At 37.7% G+C, this 26,299-nt stretch overlaps 1 protein-coding gene across 7 annotated transcripts in view; it reads right to left on the bottom strand.

Moving 5' to 3' along the window:
* Positions 1-647: 647 nt before the first annotated feature.
* LOC134530722 (uncharacterized) overlaps positions 648-26,299 on the bottom strand; it is a 26,671-nt gene continuing 1,019 nt past the window's right edge. For 6 of the 7 annotated variants that reach the window (XM_063365839.1, XM_063365841.1, XM_063365840.1 and 3 more), the window contains 2 exons: positions 22,771-22,872; positions 648-6,659 (listed from right to left, as the gene is read on the bottom strand). In XM_063365839.1, coding sequence (XP_063221909.1) covers positions 6,306-6,659; positions 22,771-22,860 — 444 coding nt within the window. In that variant the 5' untranslated portion in view covers positions 22,861-22,872 and the 3' untranslated portion in view covers positions 648-6,305. Of the gene's footprint in view, positions 6,660-17,889; positions 22,873-26,299 lie in introns of those variants that run through there. The other variant, XM_063365838.1, reaches the window with a different exon arrangement.

Raw genomic sequence — 26,299 nt, 5'->3', positions numbered from 1 at the left:
CGTCCCCCCCTCCTAAACATATTTCAATTCAACTGCTAGTGCATGCATTGGAGTCGCCACTGACGCACTCTACTCCTCTACCTGTTCCCCCATCACGTACTTAACTATTCCCCTCACACAATCGTAATTTTCGTAATGCTCGATAACTCAGCAAAGAAGTTTCACTTTACAAAAACTTTAATCTGACTGGAATAGTTTGGATGTATTTGCTTCGGCCTCACTTCGAAATGAAATACCCAGTACACCCACACTTAGTAAGTCAATACACAAGCGAGCTGCGATGATTAGCATTGGTGGCCAGCACGGGCTACGGCAACTGTGCACCAGCGACCCAGGGCGGCATGGGTCGTGATCAGCCCAGCTACGAGTGGATACGTTATGGCAAGAGCAACCAGCAGCCCAGATGGCCTACGGAGTCAGTGGTGTTCGGATAGTCAGGATAAATGTATGTTCAAAGAAGAGCACTGTGCTGGCAACCATAGACTTCTGTAAATAACAGAGTAGTTCACTTGAGTATACTCATTAGGATAGACTGTGCATGTGATTTAAGACTGACTGTGAGGACAAGATTACTTGAATTATTATTTTTTTTAAAAGAGAATAGCAATTAAATAGATGGGTATTACATTAAAGAAAAAAAAAACTTCGCTATCATTCAAATTTATGGATCTCATGTAAAAATGCATTTTATAACATTGATATGGGCTGATTCATGGGTAAACATTGATTTTAAAAACATTTTTCTTAAATAATTTAATGAAATCACCTTTAACCACGTCACCAACAGTTTAAAGCTCGGTGGTGTAATACTACAAGGAGAATACTTTGCATGTCAGCCTTCTAACAGACTGAGTAATAAATAATTATTTTATTTTCAAAAATATTACATTGTATAGCTTAACTAATTCGAGCACCATTTACATTCAGAATAACAGATTTAAACATAAAATGTGAACACCATGAAAATTTATATTTAATTTCTTATAAATGCTTGATATCTATAAATTTATAACTATTAGCTAGTCAGTAATTTATTGTTCCACAGTCTTTTACAATGCAAAAAATTTGCAACTTACATACAAAAAAATTAATTTGCAAAGAAATACAATAATAATAGGCATTGTAGTCAAAGAACACACACCTACAGAGAAAGATAAATTCTATTCCGCTAAAGCCTCCAACTGAAAGCACTTACGAGCTCTCTACGCGATAACTATGAGAGATATACAATAATCAACATACAACATAACCAACAGATCAAATGGTTAACATGCAAGCGAAAAAGAGTTGATGCAATATTGATACTCTCATTATTACTGTGGAATCTCATTACAACATACAAAGAAAAAACCACAGTGTTTGTAATAATTAATAAAAGTACTTTATACCAAACTGTTATTAAATGTGAAATATGTTTAAGAGATCTGAAAATATGTAATTTAAAGTGAGAAATCATTTAAAATGAGGTACTTTATAATGAGAATCCACTTTATTTTTTATTTATACACAAAAATTTTGAAGAATATTTATTATGACACTCGGAAGTTATGATCAACTTAAAGCTACAAAATCAAATACAACATGTTATATACATACACACACACACACAAAAACACTCTCACACACATATATACAAATTTACAATATATTTCTTTAAAAAAATTTTTTTTACAAATATGTACCACATGTCTGTATTACATCAATAATGCTGATATAAAACACTAAAGCAAAACATTGGTACGAAAATATTTCTCCCACTACATACAGCAGAACCTACAATAACGTGTAACTTCGGGACACTGAATGGACGGCTTCAGAAAGTAGTGTAATTCACACATGCAACAGTTTATCAGTGCAGAACATACAATATTAAAATTAATAGTTTTTAGATGTTCATAACATATCATCATTGATATGTGAAACACTTAAAACTATAAGAAATATATTTCCTTTACCTCTTACACTACTTAATGTGTTTCGATCTCGCTTTACTCTTTAAGGCAAATTATAACAACTACAAAAAATATGGCTTTTGCATTTGGCTCCAAAAAAAGTTCATCATTAAAATCGTTTCACTTATTTTTTGAAACACATGTCCCGTGTAAAGACATTGACATTTTCAATGACTATTTTGTAGCTGGTCCATTAATTCCTAACCTTATTTTGTGACACTACTAATGTTACAGTTGAGTTCACGGCATTATGAGGTTCCCATACAGGTATTTTAAGATGATGGTTTTGTCTTGATAAAATACTATTTTTGCAGTATTTTATGCAGACAAGCAGAAAGTGAAACAAACATAGTGAAAAAAAAAAGCCAATGATCGAGAGGAAACAGAGATTCTATTTGGTTTGTTTTTAAGTGCTTCTTATTAATTTCATGAGCATCATTTTTTCTCTATACAAACCCCTAAATTAATTAATTAATCAATCAAACATTATTTTCTCAAATAAAACTACCAATTATTGGATATTTTAACCCCTAAAATAAGCAAAACTGTTGGCTAGATTGCACTAGTAACACAATTATAAGCATAAAAAAATTAATATAAATATATATATTTATGGGTAAATAAATCCATATGTAACCACTATACCTAAAGCATTAATTACATTTGGTGAGTTCACTAGCTATTCCCGGGTAGAAATATTGTGCACGTGACTAGTTTAGCGAGTGTCGACCTAACAGGACGAGTCAAATTTTCTAACTCGCTCACAAAAATTTTACTCTGCCGTGAGATTTTATTTTTATTCTTAAATCATGTAGCTATTTACCTGTTTCTGTTTTTTCTTCTTCTTTAAAATTAAATATAACAAAACCAATTGTTTATTTTTTAAAATATTTTGTTCTTTAACTGTTCAATAAGAATTCAACCACCATTCAAAACATGCGAGTAAGCAAGAAAAATAGTGTCTTCATCTTTACTTGCATGGCCAAAGTGAGCAGCGAGATAGCAAGCAAGTGTACTTACAATGAACAAACTTATTCGGAAAGAGTGGATTCACAGATAAATAGCTAATAAAGCCATCCAAACTGTTTGAGGCTTGAATAATATTTCTCCATGCTGTGTTTACTATCTGTATCATTCAACATACAAACATGTAAACTAAGTGCTATTTTACAGCTCAGCAAGGCGTGAAAGTGGATCATATGCAAAAATTATGTGATTAGTCATCCTTCACAACATTCCTGATGATTATGAACATGCATAAAATCTAAGAAATTTAACTTTTTTTATAGCATGACTGAATTTACTGCTTTGTTGGATTGTATACATTGCTTAAAACAATACTATTTTGCTAGTCTACACATGCTGACATTTATTTAGTCAGAAATGACCACCTAAAAAATTCTAGTTAAGCTCATATAAAATGAGAAAAAATCACATATCATACTTCAGCAACATTACACTTGAACTAAGAGCAGTACTTCAATGTTTGAAAAATGAATTTCACAAAATGAAAGCATATTGAACGAGTTCATTTTTGTAATTCCTCCAAAGTCAGTGAGATGCAGATTCATACGATGAATAATTAGCAACTTATTAGAGGTAGCCTAGTGATATTGTATTTACTCAGACTAATTTGCATTGAAAATAAATGGTGCGTGGCTAATTCAAAAACTGGCAACGCTACACAGCAACAAATTCCATCAAGCTCCAAGGTTGATTAACCTGCTGTTGCTGGAAGAACAACGGACATGTTGCACGTTGTTTGAAAATGTGTGATTTTGCAATTATTACCAAAGGTTTGCTGTTGCGATCATCTACAGTTGCTGAAACACTCTAAAATGATTCAAAATTATAAATAAATGAGAAATTGTGCAACGGGAAGAAAGTAAGTATTTGCGGAAAGTCGCATACATAACTGAAGTAAAAAAAAAAAAAAAGATTTCTTGTTTGTTAAGTGATGATGGTATTGCAACCAAAATATTTTTTTTTGAAAGGTGAGGATTTGTTGCATGTGCTTCTTCAGCAGTTTCCTGATTTATGTTGTTTACAATCTTTGTACGTAACATTGGTTTTGGTCATTTGTGGTCAAGATATTAATGGTGCTTCACTGCAATAAACAAAACACCTGTGGCTGGTAGCCATTTTAGTCATGACTTTTTTTTTTTCCTCGCATTAAGGTAACCATGTCATTTAACAGTAATGCCATAAATAAAATATTAACTGCATGTTATCTTTAGAGACTTCATTTACATTAAGAATTGAATGTAAAGATTGATACATTTAATAGTACTCTTGTGGCAAGAATAAAGACAGCTGAATAAAACAATTGTAAGACGTCAACAACAGTACCGACAATGCTACTATATTTTTTTTACACAAAACCTTAGATCTATAATTTATGATAATTATGTAAGTCCAGAAGAAATATATAATAGAAACTTCAAACATGGACCAAAATTCTGTTTCTAAAATTTTGGTGCGAGGCTTATTCCAAAACACAAATATTTTTTGGTGTGGTCTAAATATTATGTGTGTGAGGCTTATTGGGGTAAATACAATAGTTACAATCATCTACCTTCAATGGCGTACCATACTATTATTTAAACAGGGCTATATGTGTGGTAAACATGGTAAAGATTTTCACATATTGCTACAAAAACTGTGCGACCAAAGAATTTGCAATGATATCTATCACACGAGCACATAATATTTTTCTTTACAAAGAAAGTAAATAAATTCATTCACCCTTTATTAAGTCCTTTGGTCAAACAAAATTAAATAAATAATCTATCAGCAATAGTTTGTTATTGTCCTCTTACAAATTTTATACGAGAATGCAAATTAAAAAAAATGCACAAAAAGCTACATTCTACTATTATATACTTTATTACAGTTTGATCACTGATTATTGCCCTACCTGAAAAAATATTTGAAAACTTTTCAAGGGTGTACTTCATACATATGCTGCACTAAATGGAATCAGTGTATGTGGCAACATAATCATTTACGACAAACCCATACTTTTGTTTTTGAACGTACTGAGTTATATGGACAAGAGTACAAACAAGCTTAACATGTTATAATTTATAGATGTGTATGAGATTTTCTGCAAAAAATAAAATAAAAATAGTATTGAACAACCCAAGTGCTAATTTTTAAGTAGCTGCCATGAAAACAACCACTTAATTTGAGATAGTTTACTATCCTCCAATAAGGCATAAGATTCCTAAATTCTCTCAAAGGCACATTTCAATTGTTTTTCTTTCACAAGGTAGTGATTTTACATTTATAAATAGCAGTGGTCATCATTTGTACAAGCAGTAAGTTTATATTACGTACTTATGTCATGACTTAAAGTTACAACCATATGAGTTTAATTGGTTGTTTTCCATTACATTAAAATTGATATGTTTGTAAACACATCACTACTGACATTAAACATGAGAGAGAGAAAAAGGACAAGTAAATTTTTAAGCTCATACAAACTGCATAACAAACTGCTAGCTTACATTTGATATACAATGCTTTGGTGTCTTTTAAGTTAGTAAACAAACTTGGATTTTAAAAAAATGTTAAAAAAACAATTTTGCTAGAAGTGCATTCACACATTTGCATAGTATGGAATATAATTTTATACAAAAAGAAAATTGCAGTGCAACATATAACCACTACCACAAAATATGAGATATTTGCCAAAACTCCATCATTAATTTTTGTCTGAAGGAATGTAACCAACACGCATTTCAAGATAACAAGCTTTATATTAACTTTTCATAACCTGCCAAATTTGAAAAATATTTTGCACATTGCAAAATAACACATAAAAAAAACTTCCTTATAGTAATGACGTACATATATTCAACTATTAATTTCATTTAGAATAATGATATAAAATAACATTTAATTGGTGGTTTGATGAAATACAATTGATCATAACTCTTAAGTAACTGGTAACTCCATGGTAAAATAGTTGAAATTCTTAAAATATTATTAGAAACAATACATATTAAAATATGAACATTACCACCTGGTAATTATCAGAAACAGTTTGACAAAATGCAAGCAAAGTCATTAAGTGCTATGTTGTTCACTGGCAGTGTGCAAAATATTTTAGTTTAAAGCTTTAGTCATTTCAAAGATGTTCAGTTATGCAATTTAAAGAGACTAAGTTACCAAACCATTAATGATGAACATATCTTAGAAATGACAGTTAAAAATAGCACAAAATGTTTTCAAAACTCATATTCAACAAAGAGATACTAAATCATCTCCAAATGCAATAGAATGGACACTGCATGGAAGCAGATCAGAAATGGTAATCAAATCCCAAAGTGGCTCTCTGTGCAAGCGAGACTAAGGTTGCGGTGAGGGAAGCTCGCCAGATGTGCCGCCTCCTTCCAGCGAGAGGTTGGGCAGCTTGATGCTGCCTCGCTTCGGTCGCCAGGAGATCTCTGCCTGCTGCTCCTCGGGGCCCGTCAGCGTGTCGTCCCCCCCGGGGCCCTGGCCCGCGGCACGCTCCGGGGCCAGCTCCACGCTCAGGGTGGGCGGGATCGACGCGACCGCAGGGCATGCCTGCTTGCCCGCCTTGTGGTTCCTGCGAGCGTAATTCGGCTCTCCCCGCTTCCTCGCCCGGCCAGTCGCATCCTCCTCGTCGCTGCTGCCTTCCGTGCAGAGCTCCTCCCCGGATATCCACTGCTCTTCGTCGTCCTGACAACAAACCTCTCGCGTCACTGTCACTCCAAACTCAGTAAGGAATTACAATTTTCTTTTTACAGTAAAGCCTCCACATCTCTGGACGTCCATCAGGTGTGGGGGTTCTCTGCATCCAGTCTGGACTGCCAAGAACAGCTGTTAAGTCGGGAAATGAGTTGTCCGCAGACCTGTGGGTCACTAACAGTAGTTGTCTGCGGTCGCTAAGAAGAGGGCAGGGTAGGGTAGAGAGAATGAGAACCGAATACCGTTAACTGTTTATTTCACACAGCACTGGCGAAAACTTCTTTGAGGTTGGTTGATTGCCACAGTGCGTTATACATTGGAACACAACTTTCGTTGGTACATACAACAGCAGGGATAAGTACCAAAACATTTAATAATTACACATACAAGTTCTAAGGCAAACATATATGCACACATTGGGTTAGGTAGGTGACATGTACATTACACTCAAATTGTCTTGATAGCATTTAACCTTAAGTGAGATCAATAGGCATGGTTGTAACCTACTGAGCCCTTAGAAACTACATCTTTGCATAAATCTTTGGTGACTAGAGTAACATAGCTTATTCACTGTGATGATGGCTGAGGCCAAAATGGTGGACATATCACGCTTAACTCAACACATTCACAACCATGGTGGAGCCAGATTAGAGATTTTGCAGGTTTATTGAACTTAGACGGGAATACAAAAGAAAAATTAAACAGTACAATGGTATTTAAAACTAGTTGCAGTGATGCTCTTTGGCAACGCAAAAATAAACCCAAGTGAGTATTCTGTTCCAAAAAATGTCTCAGATATGACTTGCACCCATCATGGCTCAGTTCCACTCGAAAAGATATGAAAGTGAAAGGCTCTGAGTCGGGGGAAAGATCATGGACTACAGAATGTGCCAAACTGCAGAATACTGAATTAAAAGAGTGACGACTGTACCAGCAATGGTATTGCAATTGCCACTTTTCTAACCCAACTTACAATAAAATTATATTGGTGGGGGAAAAAAAACAATGCACTGTATTACATACATACTAAATATACAGTTAAAATCTTTCATACAACTTTCTGGGCAGATAGAGTTTAAAACACAATGAAAGCTATTTAATCAGAGTTGGTAACATTCAGTGCTCAAATATTCTGTCATAACTTGCGATCAGGATCAAAATTAAATCTATTTTTTTTTGTTTTTTATGTAATCTTTGTTAGGAGTTATTGCAGTTAATGTGTTTGAAGGCATAAGTTTGAGATTCCTAGTGCTAATAAAAAAATTCACTTTTAATAGAAAACAACGATAAATGGTTATACACCATATTAAAATCAAAAGTACTAAGTAGTGTTTTGCAAAAATTTGTAAATAGTTCCAGACCCCATATTTCATGTTCTCATTATAGAGCAGCGACAGCAAATTGGTAGCCTGAAACATTGTTTCTTACGACTCGCTTGAGTAAACGTTTAACAAAGAAATATAAGTATACTGTCGTTTATTAGCATTTTTTAGTCTGCATATGTAGAATAAGTTGTCAGCATACACCATTATGAAGAAGTGATACTCTCACAGAACTATTAAAAAATATTCTATATATTTTTGTTAAGCCTGTGCGAATATCAGTTTTTTAGTTCGAATCAAATTTGAATAGGAATACCAAATTATTCTCGAATACGAATATTGAGTTCGAATAATTGGAATGAGAATTGAAATCCCATAAAACATGTTATATCACATCACATTACAATATGATAACAGGTACATATTTACTGATACAATGTATGTAGAATCAAAAAACTGACAGTACTTAAAATTTTAAGGTTCTCCAATTTTATAATTAGTTCGTATTAAAAAGAGTCTTGTCCCATCACTACATATTGGCTAATTTAAATTTTTGTGAAGAAACACAAGCTGTTCTACATTTTCGGGGAGTGGACTCTCTCTTCTACACGTCACAATGTTGCCAGCTGTTGAGAAAAGTCTCTCTCTGCACACTTGTGTGGCAGGTATAGGCAAGTACTTTCTTGCTACCACAGCTATGTTTCGGAAACAAGTGCGCCCCTTCTCTGTCCAGAAACTGAAAGGATTTTCATTCTTTGGGATTAAGGGTGCTTGCTGCCAGATATTCGTTTACTTCTCCTTGGATAGTTTCTTCGTAGCTTGCCAGCGTAGACTGAGCTGCTTTTGAAGGTTTCACGTAGGCCCAGAGATGACTTCTTAATAGGCATTTCACTTGTAGCCTCACTTGTCTCAGTTATAGTTTCAGCTACTGTGTTCAGCTTACACAGCTTACATAGGTACCTCCCTGCACAAATTTTCAACCCATATTTTTTTTTAATTTTTATCCTCAATTAGTGAATCTTTGAACCGTGGATCTACCATCATAGGAAATACATTTACTTCACAATCTTGGTACACCATGTAACGTGATCGCAAGCTTTTAAGTAAGTTCTTGGCAAGAGGTTTTTTTTGACGTGCGGGACAGGGTAATTGCCTGAGCTGTCACTACGCGAGGAATTTGGGAAGGGTGGGAAGGGTATGAAGAGGTGGGGAGGGGGGGGGGTGTAGGCCACATTATCCGGTCGTTTACTGTGTATTATCCTATTGAAAAACATTGACGTAGCATGTTAGGCTTTTGGAGTCTTTGCTGTGAGTATGCGGCCAGATGTTTTCCACATGGTCTGTACAATTTTCTTTCTCTTCGCCGTCATGTTCGGAACGAAATTACAGTGCCGACAAACCATATTTCACCCTCTAATCTGAAAACTGTCACCTATAACGTCCCGGTTGTATGGATTTTACAGACACGTATTTATCTTTATCAGTATGCTGACAGTCCAAATCTATTTTAAACGACCTGACGACATTCTTCTACATAAAATACATTAGTTATCGCTCCGAATTACTGTGTTCAAACGGGCTTTACGTGGCCAGATGTAGTGGAATAACTCCACATACATAACTCTAAAACATTACAAAAATCCCGCGGTACTTTTGCCCCCGCCCAACGAGAGAAACCTCTGTGATCCCGAAATGTTTCCCGGTTTCAGTGATCCCGCTCAGCCTTTTTTGTAAATGACCCAATATTCGTTTTTTCGAAGTGTTAGTATTCGAAATCTAATCGAATACGAATAATAAACTATTCGTTTTGATATTCGAAAATTCGAATATTCGCACAGGCCTAAATTTTGTACATTTTATAGCTATTGTTTCATGGTTCTTCTTCTAAGTTTTAATTAATTAATATATTTTTTTTAAATACTTTTTTTAAGAAAATTATTATTTTTTTCTTTATCATATGGTTACTCAGCATGTAACAACCCAGATTACAGCCTCCCTCATACAATCCATTAATAATAATTTGTTATACATTTTTTGTCATGTTTCGGGTTAGATGTAAAGTGTTTCCTTTAAAAGTTATTGTAAACGTAATTCTCCAGGTTAATTGTTTTTATTTTTTAAAATTCATAAATTTATATTTCAAGTATTTTTTTGCTGGCTTCTCTGTGTGATAAGGAATGCTGACGTGATTTTCCTTCATTTTTTCCATGCCAAGGCTTTGATTCACACGCTAGGCGTGTGAGTCACGGTCACGGGAGTGCGAGAAAGATACAAGATCCTTGCGTCGTGGGAACAGAAGTAAGCATTTCGTGGGAGCTTCTGTTGCTATGCACCGTGATTGGCTGAAAATTACGTCAGCGAGCCCAGGACACTGCCCGCACGAAGGAAAGGAAGGCTGTAAGATCCCCTCCCTTGTCTATGGCTGGTATTTATAGTCGCATCTTGAGCAATGTCTTGAGAACGTCTTGACAAAGACGGTCTTGTTTCTCAAGGCAGGGATTTCAATCTCCATGTTTCATAGTCCGCGAACAAGACGAGCTTCATGAAGACTGCATGCTCAAGCAAGAGCTTGTTTGCCGTACTTACGGCTTGACGAAGCACTTACTTGAGACAGCCGAAAAGACACGAGCATACACGACCTTTGCCAACTGAACTGTTTTCGTTAAATATTCTGGTACTATTCACACCAAGCACTGAAACCCCAGAATCTGAGGCTATTTATAGTAACAAGATTTAGTGAGTATATATCACTACATTCTAAATGTGTTTGTACGTTGATGTAAGGAATTCGTTTTTTGTTTTAATACTCTTGAATCACACATGGAAAAATTGATGTTTTGTGACCACAAATATGCACACCTTCTAGTACATCTCAACTTGGGTCACTTGAGATGAATGAAATTAAGAACTTTATAGACTTTTGTCTTTCCTGTGTAAGTTTAACATTAAGAAATTATGTAGGCTATCTAACGATTTAATAATACCCTTTTAACAAAATAATGCAATAAAATTAAGTTAGCATCTTCAGAACTGTTAATACTGAATTACTACTTGTTTAAAAACTACTTGTCTTTACAGAATTATCAAAAAATATTTCAGGTAGTGAAAAACTTTTTTTTTTTGAGAAAATGTCACTCTGCTTCAGCTTCAGGATAAGGTACAGTAAATGTTAGTTTAATAAAAATATCAGATTAAACTACACAGTAAAATTTTTAATTTAAGTAAGAAAAATGTATGTTTAGAATTATAACAATAAGTTTGAACGAATCTGATAAGGCTACATAGTAAGGAACTTAAAATTTTGTAAAATCCTTTATAAAGTGTTTGTTCGTTCATCAATAATATAAGACATTCATTTCCTCATATAATAGGTTAATTTTTCTTGTTCAAGTTACTTGTGATTCTATAATTTAATCGTATTATAAGTAAAATATATAGACTACAGTATGTCTCAAAGCCTACTGTGTAAAAAATAACCAAATCAATAAACTGAGCTATGTATTTAAATATATTATAACAATTAAATTTTAAAAAATTAATCTAATCAAATTTCTCTTAAAGCTATATTTTCATTTTTCATTAACTGTAACTATAAAAAAAGTACCGTCAGTGCCAGGATTTGAACCACATTTGAATTGTTTCGTCCAATCATGGACTTGAAACCCAACTCCCTAACCATTACACTACCAAATCTCTGATGAAAATTATGGGAAATTAATGTATATTAACAGTGTAATGCCACTTTTTCTTAAATTATTTTTAATGTATTCTGGGTGTCACGAATGTATAATTAAATTTTCTGATTGTGATATGTGCCATCAACCATCATTAAACGCATAGTTTTCCACATCAATTGTACTCATATGTGATCGATATGTAAATAAACGTGTCATTTAGCACTTGAAAATGTAACCACTGGTCACTAACAAACACTAAACTCATTTAAAATACATATAACATTGCTTCAGCACTTCATACAGGATTTATTTAAGTTTAAAAATACGAGGTTCACGAGAATCCGCCATTTTCTACATTGTGATCAGAACAAGCAATTCCTTGAGACATGCCTGCAGTGGTCTTGGCAAAGATGATCTTATTCGTGTTCTTAAGCACGGTCTCAGCGACTATGAAACATGCTTCTACGATGGTGTTCTCAAGCAACGACTATGAGACAGGAGAATGCCCTCTCAGAAATAAGAAATATGGGACTATCATAAGATGGTCTTCATCAAGATTGTCTTGTTTGCGATCACTTGAGATCATCTCAAGCAAACTCTATGACACACAAATGTTAAATAAGAATGCATATAAGGATTTCTTGACGAAGGAATTGCTCAAGACGTGAATATAATACCACCCTATGAGTCATTGTCTGAGCACCGTGCCGAGAGGTTGTGGTCGGGCGATGGCTCGCATCATTTAGCAATGTTATTTTGAAGTACAACTTTGCGGCTACGGTCTGGGCGACGCCTTACAACCTTTTTTTTTTCTTCGGACATTTTAATAAATTAGAAATTTTTGACCGTAGTCGTAAGCAAAGCCCATGGCAAGGCGACAAAGAGTTTTGTCCAGCCGTCGCTGCCCGGAAATTATCCGGGCAATATAATGTAATTTGTAGTAAGTCTACGTGTTTTTCTCCTTTATGGAGGTACCGTTTCATTTTTTGTTGTGTGCTCTATTGTACGGAATATAGTGCAATTTTTACATAAATAAATAAAACAGGTAATACATTGAACATTGTTTATAAATTTCTTCTTTATTCGTGACCTGCAACCTGTATGTTCCACTCATCACCTAATTTGAGCTAGCCAGAGGTGGTGAGTGGTGACAAGCAGAATAATACAACATTAAAAAATTGACATAAGACATTTAATATTAATTCAAATAAGTCTGAGCATTGTATTGGTTTAAAAAAGATTGAAGTTGGATATCACCATTATAGAGGACCAAAAACAAAACACAATAATTTTTTTTTTGTAAATTTTTCGAAGCAGTAAATATTTTAAGCCTTTTATACACGGGGCAACAATGCTGCACAACATGTCATGCAACAACAGTTACTTAACACAAACCTCTCTACACACAATTGACTAGCAACTTGTTAAACGTGCTAACCCCTGAGCAACTAGACATGTTACGCTCAACGTACAGTTTGGCATGTCCCTCGATATTCCTTTCCTTCGAGAGACTGAATGGAAAATGGAAACATAGCACACACAGCGATACAGCATCCACACTGTCAATTTACACATCATGTGAAAAAGATGCTTCGGTGTAGACGTGACTTTAGAGTTACAGCAATTTATCAATTTTAACATCAATTAAGGAACTAAAGTGTTTTAACCAAATTAAACTATATATAATAATAATAATAAAAAATTAAAATAACCACTGATTAAGTAGCAGTACTTGAATACCATATATAAACAAATTGGCAAAAACTTATGAAGATGTTTTTATTTACTTTTGTAAATAATAAAAATGGTAAACTTTTTATACAGTAAATTATTTTTATTAAACTAGTATCTTTGAAAATACATGGTGATAAAATTAAATACAATAAAATTTATAAACTTTATTCAGGGAATGCCATGTTGAGAAACTCTGCAAAGTTACAGACACAAACAATTAGCGCTCAAGTTTGGAATTTGTGTGAATCTAGGTGTCACTCCAGTAGTTGAGAGGATGCTAAATCACGGCAACATGGGACAAGGGTGATGTGGGTTGCAGGTTGCTTGATGCAAGCTCGTGTCCCCAGTGTCATACATGTCTCAACCTCCCCAACCTCAACACAAACATTACAGCAGTAATGCTTATTGTCATGCATGCTTGATAACATTGTGGCACATCATTCTGATGTTTGCAAGTCACTGTTATGCGTTGTTATAATTCCTCAACCATCTAATCCAACATAACACAACATATAGATTCGGCTTTTAATGTGGCCCCACAGGACATGCCCTCACACATCATCCAGGTAAGATGTTTTTGTGATGCTTTCACAGAGCTGGGGCACCGTCATTCAAGAACCACAGTGGTTTCTCACAATCATTGGCACAACATGTAAGAGCACTGGGAGTATGTGTTGAATAAAGTACGTATTACCATACAACTGTGCTAATAGCCCGAAGTAAAAAAAAATGAAAAGGCAGTTAGGGGGACTGTTGACAGAAGTGGAAACTTAAAACTTTGTTTTTAAATGTGTAATATTACATCATTTCTACGTAAAATGTACGTAAGAAAACGATATTGATAATATATCAGTATGATATCATTTATCCTGACATCATTTTTTAGTCACAATAGATGTCAGTGGTATGTCAAAATTACATATAAATTCATTACCTAGCTATGACTTACCAGTGATGTCAGACCTAGGTCATGTGTTCACTGGGCAATGCACAGTATACACAAATAAAACTTTTCACATGGTCAATTTAACTTCACTTACTGCTACTACAGCATGTCGGTAACGCGAACCCATAAGTTTTGCCCCTACCAAAAATCGCTCAACGCGGCTAAAGAAGTTTTCACTTCAAAAAATGTAAATGTACAACAACAAACCATATACTGTGCTGTACACCAGACTGATGGTTGCTAGTAGGTACGGCTGATTTTAAACGTCAGCACCTGAACACGATACGTTACTGCCCTGCAATTGCGCGTCCTCTTAGCCAATGGAGAGAGGTATATAGATGGGCACAATATTTGCTGGTTTGCATTAACGGACAATATGTTCCTTAACAAATACTGTTTGTTTTTTATATTCTCTGCCACCCATTAAATTTATGCCCAACAATTTCCGAACATGTTTATAGTATTGCATACTTTTCGCATAATTAGCTGCCAAAGTAACATTTGTAACATTTATGTGCAGTACTGATATAGAAAATTAATTTATTACAGAAATAAAAATTTTAAGGTATTGGTTAGAATTTATTTAATAAAACATAGTTAAATACTTCCTTTTTTTCTGAATTCGAAAAATTGTAAGGGATTTAATAGCTAAAAACAAAATTACTGAAAGAAATTAATATTATACTATGAAGTAGCCACTAACATTGCTTTTAAAATTAAGTTTTAGTTTTGTAATACACATTATACCCTTATCGGTAATGGCTAAAAATGTTAAATTTATATTTTTTTAATTCTGTAAATGTTAAGCCATTAAAAAAATTAATAGTGTTTAATGTAAATATAAAAAATGGCTTAGAATTGGACAAAAGTGGAAGGTAAATTATGATTTTTTTATCATACTAATATAGATGTTGCAAATCCTATATTAACTTAAGATACTTTAAGGAAACTTCACGGTTCAAAACTTTTTGGCAATAATTTTTTGATTATGGTTTTTGTGTCTTAAATAAAGTTCTAGGGGTCAAGTTCACTACATGATACTGTGCATGTATTGGTTGGAAAGAAAATAGGGAAAAATGTATAAGACGTCATGGAAGTTGGCCAATGATAATAAACTTAAATAGTGGATAAAAGAAAATATGGTAGGTATTGGTAACAATGAAAATAAATACAAATGTTAAGTGTGAGAGTGAGTTATAGAGCTATAGTAGCAGTTGTGGTACAAGTAGGAGTTAAGTAATAAGTAGAATAGAAAATCTTTTTGAAGTGAATAAATAAGTACACAATTAGTATTTAGTAGGCAGTAAAAAATTTATAGTAAATGTGTGGTAATGAGTGTAGTAATCACGAGAGAAAGCAAGATTATGTTTATTTATATTGAATTAATTTAACAGTAGTGTTGAAAATGTGTGGTTGTGATTCTAGTAGTGATCAGGAAAGCAACAATTTGTTTTTTGTAATGTTGTATGAATTAAATTGCGCAATGCAAATTTTTTTGGAATAAAATTAATATATACAAGATTAATATTGACAATAACCAATTATTGCCAGAAATCCAAGAAAGTTAAGTTGTTGTTTACGGTTCTTAAATGTTTGTGATTTGTAGTAGCGCAGTTTTGTTTGCTGCGATGTTAGGTGAAATATTTATTTTCTTTAGTTAGGTGAATCATAAAATTTATTAGGTAATGGAAAAATGGCTCATTTTCATAAGGTAATTAATTTTCCAATAGTTGAAGAGATAAAACCATAATGAAAGGTTTGGTGAGGGAAGGTCAGCTAATTAAAAAAGTATTTAAAAATTATATTGCGATATGGGAGATATAGGACATCAACAAGGTGATTTTTTTTTTCCTAACCTAAATTAAAACGAAGTGTGTTTGGGAGGGGTCTGGATTAGGGACAGACTTTAAGTGTGTCTCAGGCCGAAGCCTATACGCTCTAATCATGCAGGGGTTAGCCATGCGGGAGAGGGTGCATGCATCGTGTGCTAGGAGGGGGATTGGCCAGCCATGGCAGCGATTGGCGCCATGACTAACTCCCCTCACTGACTATTCTAGACTAAAACTAGATAATTTGGGCCCAGGTAAAACCTGCATAGACACAGGGAAAACCCTGGGCACTTACATGCGGGATGCAAAATTTCATGCATTAATTACATGCGGGTTGGCTACGGGAATAGAAGGATGGCTCAGGAAGAAGAGTTGGAAGAGTAGAAAATATCTACTAAGCAAGGGCGGGCACTTGGACATTTTTGTCCGCATTTGGGGGTTTGGGCATGACTGGTTTTAAGGGGGCGACTTTCGTCGTTTCCCGCCAGGCTGCCAGCCAGCCAGGTGAGCTGAAAGAAAAGAAAAAGTACATCTTACAACTATAAGTTATACGGCCGCAGCACCCAGGTTGCCCCAGTTACCACGGCCATGTATGCCCGACACATTGTGCTGCCAGCCTGGGCATGTCAATCATTGGCTAGTCCAATGTTGATTATTTGCACCGCAGGACGTGGTCAGGCACATGGTCGGACACCTATTCATCGATAGTGAGTCTGCTCACTTAATAATTAAGAAATAAACATTCCTAGAAGAATGGGGAATTTGTGTGTTGGTGTAGTTATTAGAGCCCCGCTGGGCCAAATCGCTGGTGTGTCTGGTGGTGCGGGAAGATTTAATTCTGTCACAATGTGCTGCCAGCCTGAGCATGTCAATCATTGGCTAGTCCAATGTTGCGTATTTGCACTGCAGGACGTGGTCAGGCACATGTTCAGAATTCTATTACTTAATGCTAATATTAGGACTTCAAGTTATGTCTTAAAAAATAAAATACTTAATACTAAGTCTGGAGCTGCCAGAAATACGAGTGTAAAAACTGCGCGATTCTTAAGCAGAATTTTCTCGCCAGTCCGCAACCGCGCTGTTGGGATCGGGCCTCGGCTGAGCGCAGGTGCGCTGTGATTGGCCAGAGCTTCCAGCCAATCACGGGCCACTACGGTGGTCGGTGCGCCAGGATGGATTTCGGGCGTTTGTATTTATGTGTTTCGTCGGGATCATAATTTCCGAGTGAGGAAATATGCGGATTTAAACTATTTACGCATTTATCGTAAAAAGTTTGTGTTGTACGAGTGTAAAAGTCTTGCAAAGTCTCCAACTCGGTTTCACGATGCAAAGCTTCTACAGGGCAGTATCGTGGGGCGTCTGTGGCGATTCGAATGCACCTATTCTGAATCCGCTGCAGTTTTATTAGGTGTGTGGGGGCAGCTGTTGCCCAGACTGGGGCTGCATACGTAATTATTGGGCGTATTAGAGCATTGTACAGCAGTAGGCCGGTTTTAACCTTGCTGCCGCATTGTCTACTCATTACTGGGTAGAGTGCACTGATCCTAGCCTGCGCTTGCGCTCGCCTAGTGTCAATGTGATTGCGCCAGAGTAGTTTCCTATCCCTGTGAACACCTAGATATTTCACTACATCCTTATGCTGTATTTGTTCGTCAAACAAACGTATTTGCGGCCTGTGTTCTATAGGCGGGAGATTTTTACGAGTAAATACAATAACCTCTGATTTCGTTGTATTTACTTTTATACGCCAAGTCGTGCACCATTGTTCGAACTCAGTGAGCGCGACTTGCAGTCTGTTGGTAGCTAGCCGGAGGTTGTGGGACCTGCTATACAGCACTGTGTCATCTGCATAACAGCCCAGCTTTACTAGTCGGTGTGCGGGGCGTGGCATGTCACTGACATATATATTAAAGAGTACAGGGCCTAAGATGCTTCCCTGCGGTACACCTGCTCTTATTTGTTTTATGTCTGATAGAGCTCCTTCAGTAGATACTCTAAAGGTTCTGTCTGCTAAATAGGATGCGACTAGTTTAATATAACAGTCTGGAAATCCTGTTTGGTAGAGTTCGTAGATTAGCCCCGCATGGAATACTCTGTCGAAGGCTTTCTCTACATCTATAAACGTAGCGACTACGTAATCCTGTACGTTAAATGAGCTTGTAATTTCTTCAGTCAGGCGCACGAGCTGATGTACTGTCGAGTGTGTACTGCGAAAGCCGAATTGTTCATTCTGCAGTATGTTATTCTTGTGAATGTGTACATTAAGTCTGTGTAGTATAATACTCTCCACGACTTTAGACACAGTACTTAGCAGACTGATAGGTCTGTAATTCTGTGGCAGTGTTTTATTTTTACCTGGCTTGTGGAAGACTATAACTCTAGCCTCTTTCCACTGTGAGGGAAAAATATTTAACCAAAACATTGCATTTATGCACTCGGCTAGATATTCGAGTGTTTCGTTCGGGAGTTGTTTGAGAACAACAGCCTGTATGCCATCATTCCCGGGAGCTTTTCGCAGCTTCATTTTTTGATCGCGCGCTTTATTTCTTGCGCCTGTGTAAGTAATGGCTCAGAGGTTGTGGGCAGTTGCAATTTAACACGGAGTTCGCGGTAAATTTGCGCCGTGAATATCCTATGTTGGGCTGGAATGCTGCTTCCAGTGTGCCGGCGAAAGCTTGTGCCTTATCACGGGGCTGAAAAACTACGCCATTGTTTGTTTCAAGGGGCGGGATTTTGTCCGATTTATTTAAAATCCGCTTTGTCAATGCCCAGGCACTTCCGTCCTGGGTGTCGAGTCGCGCGATTTTAGTTTCCCACTGGCTGCCTCGCCAGAGTGAGATTTCGTCTGAAATTATTGTTTGTAGTTCGTTTATTCGGCATTTCGTCTCTTGTGTACGACGCCGTGTGTATTTACACCGCAGTCGATTTTTTTTGTGAAATCAAGCTGCGGATGTATTCTGGCAGCTCGTTGTGTGCTAACCTAACCTCCTTTTCTGGGATTCACTGGCTAATACCATCCTGGATTTTTTCTGTTAGTTCTAATATTGCGGAATTTAAATTATCGCTGTTTTCAATGGTTATTTCGGCCGCGTCGGGGAGATTTATTGTTAAGTAGTTTTTAAATTGTTGCCAGTCCGCGTTTTTATAGTCCCTGATTTTTCGTGGCTGGTTGGAGTCTATATTTGCGTCATCAAATATTAAATGAACAGGGAAATGATCCGATGACGTGTCGTGTACAACCTCGAGTTTGAATCCCGTGTTGACACGTTTGTTCAGGGCGATATCTAAAATATCAGGCATGTCGTTCAGTCGACCAGAGTCATGTGTAGGCTCTGAGGGAGCATGTACAGTGTAGTTTTTGTTGAGTTGGTGAGTGTAGAGTAGTCTGCCGTTCGCTGTAGCGCGCCTGCAGTTCCACTCTATGTGTTTGGCATTTATATCGCCTACGGCAAGGAAGCTCGGGGCCGCTCCATATAAAGTATCCAAATCTGCCACGCTGAGGGACCTGCCTGGTGGGGCGTACATTGCAATTAATTTAATTTGTTGCCGATTTATGTTTGAATTAATTCCTATAGCCTCCAGTTGTTGGAAATCAGGAAGCTGGCAGGCAGTGTGTTGTACACTAGTGTGTACAGCAAGGGCTACTCCGCCGTCTCGTGCGTCTCGGTCGCGCCTATGTATGACATAATTTAATATTGTCAGCCTGTCTGTCGGTTTTAAATGGGTTTCATTGATCGCAGCTATTTTTATTTTATGTTTATTCAGGTGGTTAATAAGTTCCGGTAATTTATTTTTAAGGCCGCGTGCATTCCAGAATAGGAGGGAATGTAAGTTATGTCTAGTGGCCGGGGTTGTGTTGGAACTCGGGGCCGAGTTATGGCTGGTCATTTATGACGCCAGCAAGCGCACATACGCAATCCATGGTGGCTCGTATTTTGTCGGCCATGGATTTGGATGTGTCCAGCCAGATGACCAGAAGCTGGCACAGAGGGCCGATGGCGCTCTGCAGTCGGGCGTCTCCACGAATGGCTTCGTGGGAGTAGATGACCGCCTGGATGTCCCCGAGCTGCGGCGCCAGTGCGCTGGTGGGGGGTATCGGCTGGGCAGTTGGCAGCTCTGGCGCTGCGTCAACAGCCATGGCAGCCTCAGGTGCGGCCTGCGGCTGTGCGGGAGCTGGCGTCCTCTTCGCCGGTGTTGGAGCTGGCTTGGTGGCTGCCAGCTTGTCCTGGGCAGGCTGTCGGGGCCTGTCCTGGGCGGGGCGCGGGGGCTTTCCTTGGCCATTTTTGTGGCCCGTGGGGTTCTTCTTGAACCCCTTCTTCCTCTGCCACGGGTTGTTGGCAAGCACTGGGTAGTCCAGCTCATTGTGGCTGGGCTCCCAGTGCTGCTGCAGGGGCGCAAACCGGCTCCCACTGGCCTGCGCCAGATAGTCGCCGAAGCACGGCGGCGGTGGGCCCCAGGGGTTGTGTCGTGGGGGGCGTGGTGCCCCTGTGGTGCCCGCTGTTGAGGTGGCTGGGGCTGGTCCGTGGCGCGCATGTTGTCGCGCATGTCGCGGCGGGACTGCTGCTCCCGCTTCTTACACTCTTGGGGAGGAAGGTGCCTCCGCGTCTCCTTCTTGTAGGCACTGCACCCTTTGAAGTTGGCGCAGTGCTGCTTGGTACAGTGGGCACACTTCTTGTGCTCTTGTTTGCCCCCGTTCGGGCAGTCGGTGGCGCTGTGCGGGCCGCTGCACCATCGGCAGACTGGTGCCACACTGCAGCCCTCGCCAACGTGATTAAAACGCTGGCAGTTGCTGCACTGCGCCGGGCCCTTCGGACGTCGGTAGTCGTCTACGCGAATCCGCATTCCTGCGAACTTGCGCAGAGCCTGTATGCGAGCCGTGTCGCACGATTGCGGGACCTCGATGACAAGGGCGTCGCACTTTTCCCGCCGCTGCCTGTTTTCCAGGAACCAGTGGTTCTGGACAGGCAGGTTTAGTGCGGCGAACTCCTCCTGCAGGAAGTCCGTCGGCGTGTGTCGGTGGACGCCGCGCAGCACGAATTTCTTCGGCACTTCGTGCTGTTGCAAGAGCACCGAATGCTGTGCCCCAATGGCCTGAAGGGCCTTAATCGCGCGTGCGTAGTCCGCGATGGAGGCAGTATGCACCATGAGATCGTCTTTGCCGCGGTTGGTACATGTAAAACGCTCGGTGAGAGCGTTTTTCAGCGCATGGTATACACGCGGGTATTGGTGCCCCTGGTCAAGAAACACGAAGAGTGGCTTGACGCGAGGAGCCTTGGATGCTGCCGCAGGTGGCTGATGAGTTGGGGGGGGGGCGGGGCCCGCCTGCTGGTCGGAGGTAGAGGCCGCCATCTCATGGTGCGACCTCTTTGCCTTCTTAGTGGCGACTGTCTGCCAGTCACCGTCATTCATTCCCTCCTGAGGGGAGGACGTCGTTTCGTCGATTTCCGTCGTCATTATGAAGTCCGTGCCTCACACCCTAGCGCACCCACTGACCGTCCCCCGGGGCTAAGTTAGCCGGGTTCAGGCTAGGCTGTAGGGGATCTAACTCCCCGGGTGTCACAGGGCTCGTTGGTCGTCAGTAATAAAATACCTTTACCTGCTTACCGTAGCTCAGATTACCTGCCTGCGCACACTGAGTGCACAGGCTCCCTTTCAAGAACCGCTGGGTAGCACTGAAAAGTGCTACACACAGCTTAGATGTAAAGGTCGGGACGAGTGGCTCCTGGATGCGTCCGTCCTCCTCCGCAGCGCAGCTCCTTTTTTCTCATCAACAAGGTGGTTGAAGTAATTACGATGTATACTTCTTACGATACAAGTGCGGGGATAGTGCAATTTGGACAGAGAAGATTCACATGCTTGTTTTGCACAAGATATTTTTATTGAGGAAGTTACATTATGGCAGAGAAAGTAATAGATATCTCTTTGGTATTATATTCTATACTAGAATATGTAGTGCTGAAGTATACTTTGCGATACCCAGGACGTTAAAATCATTTGAAAATAATAATTAAATTCTGAAAAGTGGTATGGCAAATATATAAATTACCCAGCATTGTAGCATATAATATGATATTGTGGGTAATACATCTTCGGTACCAGAAAAGTTAGTGCAGTAGTATAAAATACAAAACCTAAAAGTTATTTTCAAAGGAAACAAATTTTTGTGCAAAACAAGCACCAAGCACGTGAAAGTTTCCTGCCCAAAACCCTATATTCATGCACTCATCCTATAAGGGTGACAATAATCTCAGCGCTGCCATGTTGGTGAAGTCATCAATATTCACATTGCAGACTACTTCCAAGCTAGATATCAAACTTCCAATGTCAAAAGAAACATTGATGTAAGCATCATACACATGTGTATGGAATGTAATAGTATTAATAAGATAGAAAATTAATAAATAACATACCACATAGGTACTCAGTAATGCAAAAACAGGTTTTTTTTAAAATTATTTTATTTTAGTAGCATTACTAGAAGTTGCAACACTCGGTTAGTGTTTAGAACCAAACTATCTCTCCCTCTTAAGAAATAACACACAATCAGCATATATCTCAAGTACTACTTAAGTTGGTACAAAGTCTGCTACTTACTTCTCTCTTCAATCGTTCAATACGGAACGATGTCACAGGTTTTACAGCCTCAGAACTTGAATGTTGTGAATTTTCTTGCACGATAGACATGGTAAATTATTACTAAAACAAAATAAAAAAAAAGTATTAATGAAAAAATATAATGAATACAATAAAGACAACTGGTAAGCTAACTTAAACTGCAAACAATCATAATCATACAGCATCAAGATTGTTATGTTACAGAAGAAAATATGAGCTAAATCAATAGCGTCCTACCTGACTTCATAACAAAATTAATAAAAGCATAAGAAGTTTTAGCAATTATCTGAAATAAATGTTATCTCAAAAGCTGTGTCCGAATTCACCAGCTAACCACTCTTACATGGTTTTGTAGCCTTAGAATTTCATTGAATGTGCAACGTCAAAGTGTAGCTGTTCCAATTCAACAAGCACCCCTGAATGTTCCCTTCCACCCAAGGACTCCAGCAATATAACCTTTTAGATCCCTAGATTGTTTGTTGATAAATAACAAAATAAAATTTTTGAAAAGGACTCAAGGTGTTGAAACAAGTGAACGGCTCAGGAAGACGTTGACACTTTGCACACTGTATCAAACTAGAACACAGCAAAAATTAAATTTTATAAAATTCACAGTGAAATTTATGATTTGTAAAATATGCCAACCATGCAGTGGCAGTTTGGGACCCATATTTAGCGACGAAGGTACAAGAGTTAGAGAAAGTACAACCAAATATCGTAATAGGAGAATATGAGGAACACTAGCCAATTAGCATTGGCGAAGCGCAAGACACTTTGCTGCATTGCTTTCAAGCTATTTTACATTCAACCCTGCTAGATGCCACTCCTGTAACAGTTTCATTCACTTAAAAATGTAGGTACATTCCATGCCACCAGGTTCGCTAACATCACTTGTCTCGTGTATTTCTTACCAGTATCCCACTTTGTCCCTATTACAAAATTTGGTACAGCACTGGACAGTGAAATGGGTCATGGGTCTATGAAGCAGAAGGGACAGGGAAGAGTGAAAAATGCATAGGCCAACGTGATCATAAATCTGAAGTGGGACACGCTACAGAAAAGACTACTGAGGCTGGTAAGACTGCTCAAAGTGTTCAAGTGGGAGAGGGACTGGGGAAAGCAGGTCACAGACAGAGAGAGAGAGTGCAAAAGGTGTGGAGGCGAACAGAAATGGGGAAGCACTAGTTTCTGGTGAGGACAAGGCAGGAGTTGAATGGATTTGAAGGGAAGTAATTGGTTGTGAGAGGGGTGAGGGAATTAAGGAGTTGGCTTAAAGGGAGCGTGAAGTATGAGGAGAAGTCCAGGTAGAAGCCCAGTATAAAAAAAAATTGTACTGCCAGGTGTTTACTAAATTATTCTTTTTTTTTTAATGATGGATTTGAATTCAATTTTGATTAAGGTAGTGTATATAAAATACAACAAAAGTGCATGGATAATGTGCAATTACTACAAAACCTATTTGTTTCATTGCCTTAACTCACTTGACCACATGTGCAAGATACATTCAGTGGCGGTCCGATGGGAGGTGCGTTGGGACAATAGCTACCTCCCCCCCCCCCAGTAACTACCCCATAACTAAAAATAACTGGAGGTATACATACTTTTAAAAATGTCAGAAATGTGTTAAAATAATTGGCTGTTGCTTTTCAAAATGTCTAATTTATGACGTTCTGTTTAACTGAAAGTTATTTCTACCTACCACCCAAAACCCTATAGTCATTCACTCCACTTAAACCTCACAAAAAATTGCCCTTTGCAAAATTCGATGCTGGGCCCCACCTGAATACATTATTAGATAATTTGGCTCAATTCTACATTGTGATACCGGCCTAGTGCGAGAAAATAATTATATAATGGAAGTTGGCCAATGATAATAAATTAAATGGTGGAACGAAGGAAAATATTGAATGTAGTATTGGCAACAGCAAAGACAAAATAGCACTGTAGAAAAAAAGGCAAATAATAGTGTGTTTTTTGGAGCAATAGTAGAGGTTGTTTATACGAGGAAGAGTGAATTAATAAGTTGAACTGAATAGCATTATAAATCGAATAAAAAAGTATGCATAAGCATTAAGTTATAAGAAATTTGTAGGATGTGTGGGGTAATGAGTGTAGTAGTGACGAGATAAGAGGGAGGTCTTGTTTATTTAAATTGTATCAATATAACAGTACAGTGCAGAGAGAGAGAACATGTGGTGGTTATCGTAGTAGTGACCAGGGAAGTAACAGTTTGTGTTTCACGATATTGAATAAATTAAGAGGAGAAATGGCAAATTGTTTTTGGTGAAAATTTAACATCTACAAGAGAAAAATTGACGGAAAACGACTATTGCCATAATGCTTTTACGGCTTTAAATTTTTGTGATTAGTAGATTTATGTGAATTTCATTTGATGTGTTAGGTGAGAGGTGTGTTGTGTGCGTTTCATTAGCGATGTTAAGTGAAATAGTTGCTTTGGTTAGGTGAATCATAAAAGTTATTAATAAAGTGAAAGGTTTGGTGAGGGTAGGTTGGCTAGTAAAAACCCTTTTGCATATTTCATTTTAGTAAATTAGTATACTATAGGTGGAAGGTATCGTAAAGGAGACTGAAATTCTACACGGTCTCGTTTGTTTTGCAATAAAAATACTTCATTTGTATAAAATAATAATTTTTAGGATCAAAATTTAGTGGTATCATGAAATAGAAAAAAAGGCCCACCTGGTCTAGTCTATTTTGATACAGATTTAAATAATTACCTTAATGAAATTCTAGATAGTATTTTTGTCAGTATCGGGAAGTAGAATTCAGTCCCACCCGGTATACTATATTTCGTGATACCGGTAAAAATGTGAAATATCATTTAATATTTTTCTCGGTATCATGAAGTAGTAGAGTACCTACAGTTCCACCCAGTCTACTCTATTTTGCAATACAGGTATTTAATTTTTTTTAGAAAGCGAGTCTTTACGATACAATATTTCCTCAGAATTGTTAATTGGAATACAGTCCCACTCAGTCAAATCTATTTTGCGATACCGGTGTTAATTTATTGAAAGTTAGAATTTTCGAGATATTTTCTTGGTATCGTGAACTAGAATACAGTCCCACCCAGGCAACTCTATTTTGCGATCCCAGGGTTTTTTTCCACATAATTTACCATTTTCACAAAACTTTTATTTTTCAATAAAATTAATTTTTATAATAAACAGAGCATGCTGTTAATTTCCCCTATACCACCATAAGTTGTAATGTATACAGACATAATTTTATTGATAATGAAAAATTGGTACCGTAAAGTAGAATACTATCCGGGGGAATGGGGGAGAATTATATTCTAGTTTAAGATACCGGAAAAATATAACATTCCAAATATTTAAAAATAGTGTGTTTATAGTTCCTCACCCAAAGCTCCCATATTTGTGTGCTTATCCCATAAGTACATGTGCAATTTTGTAAGTGATGCCATCGTGGTGATATCACTTTTGTTAAGTATCACTATCTAAAACAGTCCTGATAATAATTTAAA

This window comes from Bacillus rossius, chromosome 3, assembly GCF_032445375.1.
Source record: "Bacillus rossius redtenbacheri isolate Brsri chromosome 3, Brsri_v3, whole genome shotgun sequence".
In the NCBI taxonomy this organism is placed as follows: Eukaryota; Metazoa; Arthropoda; class Insecta; order Phasmatodea; family Bacillidae; genus Bacillus; species Bacillus rossius.
The sequence above is the reverse complement of the archived record's forward strand: the minus strand, read 5'-3'. Positions and strand labels throughout refer to the sequence as shown.